The 12,453-nt window shown below is 42.1% G+C and overlaps 1 protein-coding gene across 6 annotated transcripts in view; it reads right to left on the bottom strand.

Moving 5' to 3' along the window:
• The window catches only part of App (amyloid beta precursor protein), a 221,324-nt gene that overhangs the window by 154,605 nt on the left and 54,266 nt on the right, over positions 1-12,453 (bottom strand). For all 6 annotated transcript variants that reach the window (XM_005345292.3, XM_005345294.3, XM_005345296.3 and 3 more), the window contains exon 2: positions 11,750-11,917. In XM_005345292.3, the coding sequence (XP_005345349.1) occupies positions 11,750-11,917 (168 nt within the window). The remainder of the gene's footprint in view (positions 1-11,749; positions 11,918-12,453) is intronic.

Genomic DNA, 12,453 nt, shown 5'->3' on the forward strand with positions numbered 1-12,453 from the left:
AAAACCCTTCTAGGAAAAGATCCAGAGGTGGCCTGATCATGACATAATGTTTGAAATAAACCAATTCAACTTCTGAAAGCATATATTCAAGAAGAAAACAAAAATATACAATAACAGAGGGTTTTCCTAATGCCAGACAGCGCAGCAAACACTTCCTGGGCAGCACGTCACCCAGTTCTCAGGAGCAATTGCCTCACTTCACAGAGGAGGAAACCAGGCATTAACAGCTAACGCCAGTGTCTTTTCTAAGCACGCAGTGAGCATATTAACAGTATGTTTTCAGCTGCATGAACTTCGGTGCATAAGCCAAGACAGAGTGTGTGCAAGAGAACACACTCCTGTTTCTCGATTTAAGTGACACACTTTAAAGTTGCTGAAATCTGATGAAAAATTGCATCCTAAGTTGTTTCCCACATCAATTCTGCTAATGAGAGGGGATACAGAAAACAGAACATCTCATTTAGTTGAGAAAGAGAAATGGAAGCTGAAAAAAGTTGTCTCTGCTTGCGACTTAATGAGGTGCTGAGAGGCAACACGCAGCTGATGAAACACTTCTGCAATGTCGGGGAGGAGAGCGGCCTGTGTTTTCACAAGGATGCCTTAACAAGAGGCGGGAGGCAAAATGCTGCTGGGCGAGAGTGCAATTCCCAACCATCTGACCCAATTCTGCTTCTGACACTGCATATTAACATGGTGTTATAGCCCCACAGTCACACTTGGTGTTGGGAAATGTGAAGGAGCTTTGCTTGGCTGACATGCTATTGCATTTCCAAAGGGCTCAAAGGAAAAGCAAATAGGGGACGCCAAAGACGCAAGGCAGGGCACAAAAAGAGATGTGTACAAACGGTAGCTGTGCACACGTTGCCTAGTTCATACATTAGTTTTCTCTCTGTTAGTTCTTCTTGTCAACTTGATGCAACCGAGAGTCACGAGGGAGGAGGGAGACTCAGTGGAGGGATTGTCCAGATCTGACTGCCCTATGTTCCTATGGGGAACCGTCTTGATGGCTGGTTGATGTGGGTGGTGCAACCCTTGGGCAGAAGGTCCTGGGTTGTATAGAAAAGTGACTGAGCAGTAGCCAAGGGGATCAGGCCAGTAAGCAGTGATACTCCATGGTTTCTGTTTCAGGTCCTGTTGGAGTTCCTGCTCTGACTTCCCTCAGTAACGGAGTGTGACCTGGAAGTGTAACATGAAATAAACCTTTTCTTCCCATAGTTGGATCCGTTCAGTGTTTTAACACAGCAACAGAAGGCAAACAAAGATATACAAATTCTTGCTATATTTTTTATCTTACACTATTTAGATTGACCTCATCTCTCTTAGCCCTAAGTCCCAAGCAATCCTTGAATCTAAACAGACCACTACATGAACAACACATACCCATATACATATACAGAAAGTATGATCTGTCTATTCAAAAACTGTTTCACTTAATATGAATTCTTAGATCTTTTAAATAGCAACACTATAATCATCGTGTGCTTATGATTTGGGGTCAGTTCTAAGCTGGCAAAGCTGGAAGACCAAAGCAACAGGTACACTCCTGCCACAGTCAGCTGGTAAGAACTCGAGGAGAGGGAACTTCCACTGAAATGTGTCTCTATCACACTGGTTGAGGGCATGTCTATGGCCATTGTCTTCATTGTCAGCCGATACAGGAGGACCCTGCGCACGGTGGGCAGTACCATCCCTAGGCAGGTGGGCCTGGGCTGTGTAGGAAAGATAGCTGGACATAAGCCAAGCAGTATCAGTGCCCCTCGATGGCCTCTGCTTCAGTTGCTGCGTCTAATTCCTGCCTTGGTTTCTCTCACGGATGGAGTGTGAACTGTACACTGAAATAAATCTTTTACTTGCCAAGTTGCTTTGGGCCCTGCTGTTTATCACAGCAGCAGAAAGCCAAGTAGGACAACCCTAAAAGATGTGAGATTGACAAGAAAGATAAGAGCAATCTGTTTAGTCTTTCAACAATTTTTTTTTCATATTACAGAAGAACTAAGAGAGAAATAACCCTTCCTCAGAATCCCATATTTGGTTATATAATAAATTTAGAATAGAAAGTTAGGGAACGGAGATAGCTCTGTTAAATTCACACATCAAGCTTTTTGGTTTGTTTGCTTGCTGTATAACAGCCTTGGCTGTCCTGGAACTGGCTTTGTAGACCAGGATGGTCTTGAAGTCCTAGAGATCTGCCTGCCTCTGCCTCCCTGATGTTTGAGATAAAGATGTGCACCTCCACACCCAGTTCAAGCTTTTGTTCCTGCACTCAGTGGTATATTTGTTGTCTGTTAATCACAGACAAAACAACCTCTCATTTAGAGGAACAAGGTTAAAGAAATCACAGACAATCGTTAGCAGTAGAAAAGAACTTACTTAGGAACATGAGAGAATGTGCCCACGTGCCTATAATCTAATAGTAGAGGCGATAAGCAAAGCCATTCACATCCATCCACACTTTCCCCATCCTCAGCAGCCTCCCGAGGCTGGTTCCAAGTGGATGGTCCCAGAGCCAACAGTACCTCCAGAAAGTCCTGTCTACCAAGAATTCTGCATGCTGAGGACCAGAGTGGGGCAGAGTAAGATTGAGGTCATATGTGATTTCTAATGTAACTCTCAACAAATGGCTTTTATACCACCTGTCTGCCCCAGTTATGACGTAAGGACACACTCTTGAGACAGGACAGACATTGTTCCCAGATTGCCCTGAATCACGTACCTCCTGTACTGTACCACGGGGCCACTAACAGAGCACAGAGAATGAATGACCCTCCACACCGATTTTCCCACCTTCATTTGTGATTTGAATTCTCTCCCCAGTCAGACTACCAGTGAGAACACATTACTTTACTGAAAAGTCCCACCAGAAAGTATCGTCCTAACACACCCCATGGCTCCCGCTAAACTGAAATTTTAGACCCCGAGTCTCCACACCCCCCATCATGACCCTCTATGCTATATCCCACCATCTCCATTTTCTAGATTTCCTTCCCAATCTGATGGAACTGTGTGTATTCGCACTCCTTGTCAGCCAGGAAAGGCAAGAGTTGACACAAAATCCTATCCTTGCTGGTCTTTGGTCACACGGCCAAGTTTGCCTGGACTGAATGGGAAAGAATAAAGTCTTCAGTTGAAGAGCTGAAGCCCTCTTTCTCCTTTCCTTCTCACACGCTGAAGCCTGTGGGGTAAATGAAACACTGTTTTCCAAAAATCTCATTTCACCAAAAAAGAGAGCAATGAAACCTAGCAAGTTTCTTTGTTGTTGTTGTTCTTCTTAAGCTTTAATGTTTTTCAAGGGGATAACACCCCCAAGTTTTGATCTTTTTTATTTTTAAGGGTTTTATATTTCTAAATGTGCACATTGACTGTACACACACTTTGATTCGTAAATTCTCACACACTCAGTTCCCTTTGCTCCTCTAGACACCGCTTCCACTGTTAGGACATACAGACAGACACGATTCCATGTAACTCTGAAATGTGTAGGAGCCACAAATAGAAAATACGTAAGACTTGTTTCTCTGAGGCTTGATATTTAGACAGTTCTTCAGCCAAATCTCTCCAATAGCCTATTAGGGCAAATGGCTGTTTTTATGTAGTTAAACTAATTACAAGTGATTTATGAAGTTACAGTCAAGTTGTTGGTTCTGTTTTTTGTTTGTTTTTCCATAAATTCAGTGCTCTTTGCTTCTAGTAGAGACCAGAGAAAAGTCCCAGAAGATAACTGCAGGTCTACTATGATCAAATGATCATAGTAACCCGAGCATTGAAAGTTATACTGTATTTTCCTCTCTACTGCTGCAGGTCTATCATAGAGCTTGCATCTTCATTGACTAAAGAAAATGAGGCCAAAGCTGCACATTCCCCAGGCTCTTGTCTAAAAACTTTAAAACTGTTAACAGTGGAAAGAAATGGCTCCTTGGAAGGGAGCCACAGGCACCACTGTTGGGGGGGGGAGGCTCCCTCAGGATAGACAAGGATGCTTCTGCCCATCCCAGTCCAGTCTCATGCGAGCAAAAGTCATCCATAAGCATTATCAAATGATGACCAGCATGCTTCAGGTTGCCAGATAAAAGGTTTTATGAATCATGGCCTCTCAAAATGTCACTCTCTGCAGCACCATGGGGCTCTAGCACCTGTGCCTACAGGAGGCATAATGGGGTCGTGGTTGAAGTGCTACAGCAAAATACCACACCCAGGACAACTTAAACATTGGAAACATATTTTGTCACACACAGTTCTGGAAGGTGACAAGACCAAGCTATAATGGGTGCTACTGAGGGCTATTTTTTTTCTGTTTTCTCACTGCATTTTCACAGGTCTTCTTTGTATGAGCAAGTCAAGACATCTGGCTCTCTGGTCTTTCTTTCTATAAGGGCATCAATACCACCCACAGGACTCCACCCTCCTGATGTCATCAATGCTAGCTACTCATTTCTGAACAACTCATCTCCAAACCCTATGCAAAAAGGTTGCCTTGCCTATGAACTATGGCAACACAGAACCATTTAGCTGGTTAACAGTGTTCAATACATACTTGATCAGAAATAAAGGAAAAATCTACATGGAATTAATAGAAAGCATAACTAAAAGTGAAGGAGGGCCATGTACTTCAACATTGTCTGTGTAGAAGAAAAACTGCTAACTACCATACTTGGAAACAGAAGGGAATATATAGGTATCAAACATTTGGAAGGCCAGACAAACACATGGCTAAAACAAGCATGCACATTAGACCATACTGTCAAAACTATTTTCTCAATCAAACTTCACAAGGTCTCATATGTAGCTAAGAATATAAGTAAAATATTCAATTACTGCTGTTTCTCCTGAGTCTTGCCCTTGATCAAGGATAGGTCAAGGAGCGCACCAATGGAACCAAATGGACAAAATGCCACTACTAATAATTTTCAAAGTAAATCAATGGCAGGAAATATAAGTCAAGCGGAATGAGACAGAACAAAGGTCATGGACTAGCTAATTCCCCACTGCGGTGGTCTAAATAGGTATAACCCCCATAGATTTGTGTTTGAATGCTTGGCCCACAGGGAATGACACAATTAAGAGGTGTGGCTTTGTTGAAGTAGATGTTGGCTTGTTGGAGAAGTGTGTCAATGTGGAGGTAGGTAGGTTTTGAGGTTTTATACATTTTCAAATAACACCCCGTACGGAGTGTCACCCTCTGTTGTCTGAGGATCAAGATATAGAACTCTCGGTCCTTCTTGAGTACCACAAAGCTGCCATGTTTACTGCCATGAAGACAGTAGACACATCCTCTGAAACTGTAAGCCAGCCCTAATTAAATGTTTCCCTTTAAAGAGTTGCCTTGGTCATGGTGTCTCTTCCCAGCAACAGAAAACCTTAGACACCCATCAAAGAATCAATATTAAAAAACTACACTGTGCTAAGCACTAGTCAATGATTAAATGCATCTTTAAAAAGCAAAAGCAAAAACATATTTAGTAGGAAAATTGATTTGGTTAGCAAAAGGTCAAAACGAGGTCTCAGAGTCATGAGCCCAGCTCCTCCTGTCTACCCTAAGCTCAAATTGCTAACAGCTGCCTCCCTGACTCAGCAGACTGCTTCTAAAACATCTGTACTTTAGTCACAGAGATTGCAGTACATACATAAAATAAATTCACCATTATTAGGAGAAAAATACCATTAAATATTTAGCCATGTTATTGGTAATGAGTAGGGATGGTTTGTGAGCGTGTGTGTGTATGTGTGTGTTTGCATATACATATATGTCCATGTGTAGGTGATGGCCAAAGGACAGCTTTGGGTGTGGATCATCAGGTGCCATACAGCTATTATTTTTTCCCCTTGAGATAGGGTTTCTCAGTAGCCTCAAACACTCCAAGACAGATGGCTGACTAGCTGCCTGTCTCAGTCTCTCCAAAAATGGATTCCATTTTTACTTCACACTTAGCTTTTCTACATTGAGTTCTGGGGGTAGAATTTTGCAAGCAATTTACTTTTCAAGCCATCTCCCCAGGTCTTTCCATAATATTTTAAAGAAATCTGGGCAATGATGGATGCCAATAAAAGACCAACTTTATAATACTAAGCAAACTCATTAGCAATGACTAATTAAGGCCAAGGCAATCAAAATAATGATAATGGTAATGATCTAATAAGTAATATAAGAATTAGAATGTTGGTGAAATGATTGGCTGTAAACAAGTCCATTGAAAAGAACCTAGGGCACAGGAATTACTGCAACAGAACAGACCTTAAGATTATAACTTACAAAAATATTATAATTTAACAAAATGGTAAGCAGAGGATGTAGAAAATTGTTAAGACTATTATTTGCCTTCTCATTTCAAGCAACAAATCAATCAATGCCATTTAAAATATAAACGTGGAGTTAAAGGAGGAATAAAGGCAAAAGAAATGTGTTCTAGCAACACATACAAAAATTCAGATCTATAAATGAAAGCTGTTCATTACAAATAACAGGAGAGCTACAATGTGGGGAATGTCAGGGAGACCCTAAAACACCAATAAGGAATCTTGTCGGCAATGTCTAACTCCAATAAAAGTCATGAGCGATTATCTCCACCCACGCTCCCTTCTTCCCAGTGCTACTTAAAGTCAAGACCCAGGGTGGATCCCAGCCAGCACTCCAGCAAAAACAACTGCCCAAGTCTGTACCCTCTGTACACAGGGTCATGGTGGTCATTCTGCTTGGCCCTGTGTATTCCTCTGTCTACTGTTAGCAGCCACTCTTCCAGGCCTTGTGGGCTGCCAGACCACACAGCCACATGAGTAAGTACCCCGGTGCAGGTGCCAAGTTCCTGTGTGGTCAACATGAAGCCACTGAGAACCCCTCCTCCCTGGAATTACAATGGATAACAGCAAAACAAAGTTGGGATGTCATTCCCAGAAGCATGGCTGCCAACTTTCCACCTTCCTAAGCCCCCAGAAGTACCCATTTTTAGCACGGAAAAAGGAGTAAAAACAGGACAAAGAACAGCATTAACAGGAGAAATAGGACTCAGTAAATTCTAGGTCTCGGTCCTCAGTCCTGCCTCCTTCGCTTTGGAAGTGCCGTCACTGCAGGGCTTTTCCCCTGGGTGAAACAAAACCGTCTCCACATACATAAGCTGTTCAGTAGGATCTGTCACTGGGCAATAGAAACTACGTCGTTAACCCTTTCTTGGAGACCATTCCTTGCAGTTTCCAAAACTCTCCGGACTCAACTAATGGGAGTCTCCTTTTACCTTTGGTTCTTCTGGCTCACCCTCCTCCCTCCGTGGACACAGAATCCCACTATGTAGTCTGGCCTCTAACTTGTAATCCTCTTGCCTTAGCCTCCCAAGTACTGGGTCGCACAGCTGTGTATAATGCAATACTCGGCCTCCTCCTATGCAGTCACCTGAGTTTTAGGATGGAGAGCAACTCTTCCTATGATTTTGCTTCAGCTTCCTTTGGCTCAAGTTGCCCTCATTAAAAAGAAAGCAAGCAAACAAGGTAAATGGAACAACCATAACAACGAAAACAGAAGCAAAACTATTTTCCTTTGCCTTGGTTCGCCTCAAGCTCTCTGCCTAGGTCTTTTCTTGAGCTACACATTTATCTTCACCACTTATTCACGCCATTCTTGCAGCAATTACTGCAATTCAACCTGTCCCTACTATCAGTGATATTCTTATATTTGTGAAAACAAATATTCTGAAAAAAATAAGGAAGAAAAGAAGGAAAGACAGCAAGCCCGCCTAGTAAAAGGAGGTATTCTGACAGGGAAAAGCAGATAGATGTGGCTGTCCAGGTCCTAAAGTAGCGGGAGAAAGATGATTTGGTTTGGGGGGAATACATTTCTGTGACTGACTTGATGCTGAATGGTGACTGTATAGTCCTATGGGCACAGACACTGATACTCAGACAGTGTAGCACCAATTTCCTGTTGCATGGAAATTATACCGCATGATTCCTATTCATGGTCATACAAGTGAAACATGCATGCTAAGACGTTGACTCAAGTGAACCTGGACCACTTCTAAAAGCTTACACTCCTCTCCCTTCAATAACATGCACATGGTCATTTTGCACGACAGGCACAAATGGACCTTATTTATTATATTTCAATCACTCTCTGTTTTGACCATACTCGCGGTCTCATCATGCTAGTTCTTATCCTGTCTCTGGCCACTTCATAGCTTTCTCTTTCTCCCCTTAAATGCTGCAGTTCCCCTAAGTCTATTCCCCAGGCTCCTTGCCAGAGGCGTCACTAAGTGGGTAAAAGGGACAAACACTTGGCCCAGAGGTGGGTGCTTTGTTACCAAGAAATAAAGAGGGGTTGCAGGTGATGACATCATCACCTCTGCCCTGCCAGTCTTTAGAGCACTAAGACCATGGGTCATGGCCCTCTTAAGAAGAGAGTCTATGTGGAGGGCACCCTTGGCATCCAAAGGTGGGTGTTTCAGAGAGGAAGGCAGAATTATTGGTTCTTACATCATCTCCATACATTAAAATATTTTTAATAAGAATATTTTGTTTCTTTTAAAGATTCTTTTTACATTAGTTATTCTACAGCATACGTATGTTTTGTCTGCATATATGTATGTGTACCACATGTTTGCCTGCTGCTCATGCAGTAAACAGAAGGGTATCGGGACTCCCAGAACTGAAGGTATCCATGGTTCTGAACCACCACGTGGGTGCCCGGAATTGAACCCGCATCTTCTGAAAGAGCAGCAAGTGCACTAAAGTGCTAAGCCACCTCTCTATCTCCCTCCTTTGTTCTTTTGAGACAAGATCTCACTGTATAGCTAAGGCTCAGCCTTACAAGTGTAGGGATTACATCAGTGAGCCACCACAGCCGGTGTGAACGCTGTGATTCAAAGGCTTCAGGGAAATCTGAGTCAAACCTCCAAGGAAATTTATGAGGGACAATCTGTTGGGACTCCTCGACTCTACTTGTCTCTTCTTTCCTGGATGACAGGATCATGAACTGATCACAGCCCTTCACTCTGGCATGGGACAAGGCAAGAACACTACATACAAATTGTCAGTGTACATTCAAATTTCCTTCTCATCTTATGAAAAAAAAGAAAAAGAAATAAAATTAAATTAATCCTATTTAATTTTATTGTACCATCCTTATGACATCCTTAATAGGTACCTACAATATAGTCATTTCAAAATGAAATCTATATTTTAGGTCTTTATTAATGTTAAATTTCTGAAATGTGGCATTTCTCTTAGCAGCACACATCTGACTGACCACATCTCAAGTGTTCCAGCTGCACATCTAGTTGGTGCCACCACACAGATAAAGCCTGGGGATTGGAGACTCCATCCCATGGACTGGGGGACAAGGTATTTGGAGTTTTCTATATGTAGGTTTGTCTGAAATTCAAACCCAGGCTTCACTCTTCTTCAAAAATTAAGACGCAGAGACTTTTCATTATTATAGAATTCAAACCAGATTCATTAAAAATGACTCAAAACACCTCACAGTTGAGCTGCTTCTTACCCAATGGACTGAAGATGGTGAGAAAAAACAAATGAACAATACAAAATAAGGCCCGTGTGCTCTACCCTGCCTCTCTGCTCTCCCATGGCTGCCCATAAGCAGGCAGTCTGGAGTGGGAAGAAGGACTCTGGCCCAGCATTGCACAAACCACAGACAAAAACAGAAAACAAAGCTACCCAGGCATCACTGAACTCTCTAATGTCAAAGGTTTAATAACATGTGGTTATCTGAGCAAATCTGGGTTTCCATGATGATTCACAGGTACCAGCAGCCACTCACCAGAAAACGACAGAAGTCTACAACATGAACTGAGTGTGCCTCTCAGCCTTTCTTAAAAATCTATTGGAATAGTATGCTGTGGGAGCTCCTTTGATGTGGTAGTCCCCTCTGTGTGCTGTGATACCATTAATGAATAAAGAAACTGCCTTGGCCTGTTGACAAGGCAGAGCTCAGGTAGGTGGGGAGGACTGAACTGAATGCTGGGAGAAAGAAGGGCAGAGTCAGGGTTCACTAGAGACAGACGTGCTGAAATTTTGCTGGTAGGCCACGACCTCATGGTGATGCACAGATTAATAGAAATGGGCTAAATTGAGATGTTAAGAGTTAGCCATTAAGAAGCTAGAGCTAATGGGCCAAGCAGTGATTTAATTAATACAGTTTCTGTGTGATTCTTTTGGTTCTGGGCGGCTGGGATGAACAAGTGGTTCCTTGCAACACTCCTGCTCCTTCAGCCAATAGACTTTAAGATACCAGCTCATTTGGGCGTGGCCTCTTATACTATAAATGCAGCTATAAAGCGTGTGCACATGCTCTCTCTCTTGCTTCCAGTTCTCACTTCTGGCTGCTAGACTCTGTTCTGTTCCCCATTCGTACAGAGAACTGTTATGAAGGACAATGATCTGTAAGTCTCCCCTAAATAAATAACCCATTATTATTCATAATTCTGAACTAGTGTGGGATTATTTTGTGACTTCCACCATCAATAATAGTTGCTTGCACTTTGGGAGCTGGGGTAGACAGTTAAAGGGTTCAGAGAGGTAGCTAGACAGAGGGAGAACTTCTAAGGCTGTAGAGCACACACACGGTATGTAGGACGAGGGGTAGACAACTGTTGATTATTTCAACACAGCTAGTGGAAAAGGAAAAGTGAGTGGGAACTGAGCATCTCTAGTCCAAACTTATGAAATCTGAAATGTTCCAAAAGCGGACACAGTTCTTGAGAACTGCTCTGAATTTATTTCAGAAGATTTCCATCTGATCTACAGCCCAAATGGAGGAACACTGCCATTACTACATATAACAACCTTTGGGCTGTGTGTGTAATGCACACAGGAAAGAGGTAAAAATTTTGTATTCACTTGGGGCTCATTCACAAAGCAACTCATTGTGAACATTCAAATGTTTCAAATCCTATGAAATCCAAAATACTCTTAGCCCAAGCATTTCAGATACAAAAACCTCAGTCTCTGCTGCCAGCCCCATACAGCAATTCACAACTGTACTTTGGTAACTCCAGTTCCAAGAAATACGACAGCCTATTCTGATGCCTTCTGGGGTACCAGCCTCAGATGTGGTGCATAGATATGACATAGGCAAAACATCTATATACATGAAATAAAATTATTATTTTAAAAAAGAGTATCAACAAGGGATAAAGTAGAGGTGATCTTTTAGTATAATTTTTAGTATCAGTTTGAATGTTTATTTCAAAGACACAATATTAAGCGAGAAAAATTAGAAAATATCTACAGGGGGCTGGAGAGATGGCTCAGTGGTTAAGAGCACTGATTGCTCTTCCAGAAGACCCTGGTTCAATTCCCAGCACCCACACGGCAGTTCACAACTGTCTGTAATTCCAGTTCCAAGGGATCCATGGCAAAACACCAATGAACATAAAATAAAAATAAATCAAAAAAGAAAGAAAAAAAATCAACAGTTATAAATAAACTAAAATATATCAAAGTGTTTGAAAAGAAAAAAATTATTTATAGCATTTTTAATCAAAATGCTCCCCTAATTGCACAGCCACAGTAGAACACATTACACTAAGAAAACTTAAATTTTACCCAGTTTATTGATCATAACAGCATAATTTGTAATTGTAAAAACTGTAGGGTAGGTAAAGTAAATAAACATATTAATTATATAGTGGATCATTAGGAACCAAGATTTTTACTACAGGAGAAAACATAAATATAAAATATCAGAATTAATATTTTTAATGAATGCATGTGACCCAGCAAGAACAAGTGTCTACCGTACGGGCCTTACCTCTTGGCAGTACTGCAGGATGCCCTCCTTGGTGCCGATGCATGTTTTGGTCCCTGATGGGTCTGACTCCCACTTTCCGTTCTGCACATTCATGTGCATGTTGAGTTTGCCGCAGAACATGGCGATCTGGGGTTCTGCCAGCAGCCCGGCATTGCCATCAGTGGGCACCTAAAAGAATAAATAATTCCTAGTTCATTCAAACAATCCTTTCATTTTTTTTTCCCCACAAAAAATTGTGTGATATCTCTTGAAAGGTCCTAATAATAAAGATGGGTTTCTAAAATAAATATAATCACTGTGGAAGAATTCACATTCTCTTAATCCACAGTTACTCACACAGAATGGGGTCAGTTCTTCCTTGATGACCAGGCCTGGAGGTGACACTATGTGCCACTTCTCAGCCCTGACAACAAGGTGTTTACAGTGTGCCTCACCACTGAGCAAGTGGCTGTATCCAAGGGTGTTTTTGCTTGTTTTGAGACAGGGTCTCTCTATGTCTTGTAACTCACTCTGTAGATCAGGCTGGCCCCAAACTCAGAGACCCACCTGCCTCTGCCTCCTGAGTGCTATTACAGGCATGTGCCGCCCACCATGCCCAGCTTGTACCTGAGTTTTTATTAGAAGATTACACTGGAGAATCAACCATTCGGGAATGTAACAATACACAGACCATCCCACCAGGTTTCCCCAGGGCAGTCCTTGTT

The sequence above is a fragment of the Microtus ochrogaster genome, chromosome 2, assembly GCF_000317375.1.
Source record: "Microtus ochrogaster isolate Prairie Vole_2 chromosome 2, MicOch1.0, whole genome shotgun sequence".
Classification (NCBI taxonomy): Eukaryota; Metazoa; Chordata; class Mammalia; order Rodentia; family Cricetidae; genus Microtus; species Microtus ochrogaster.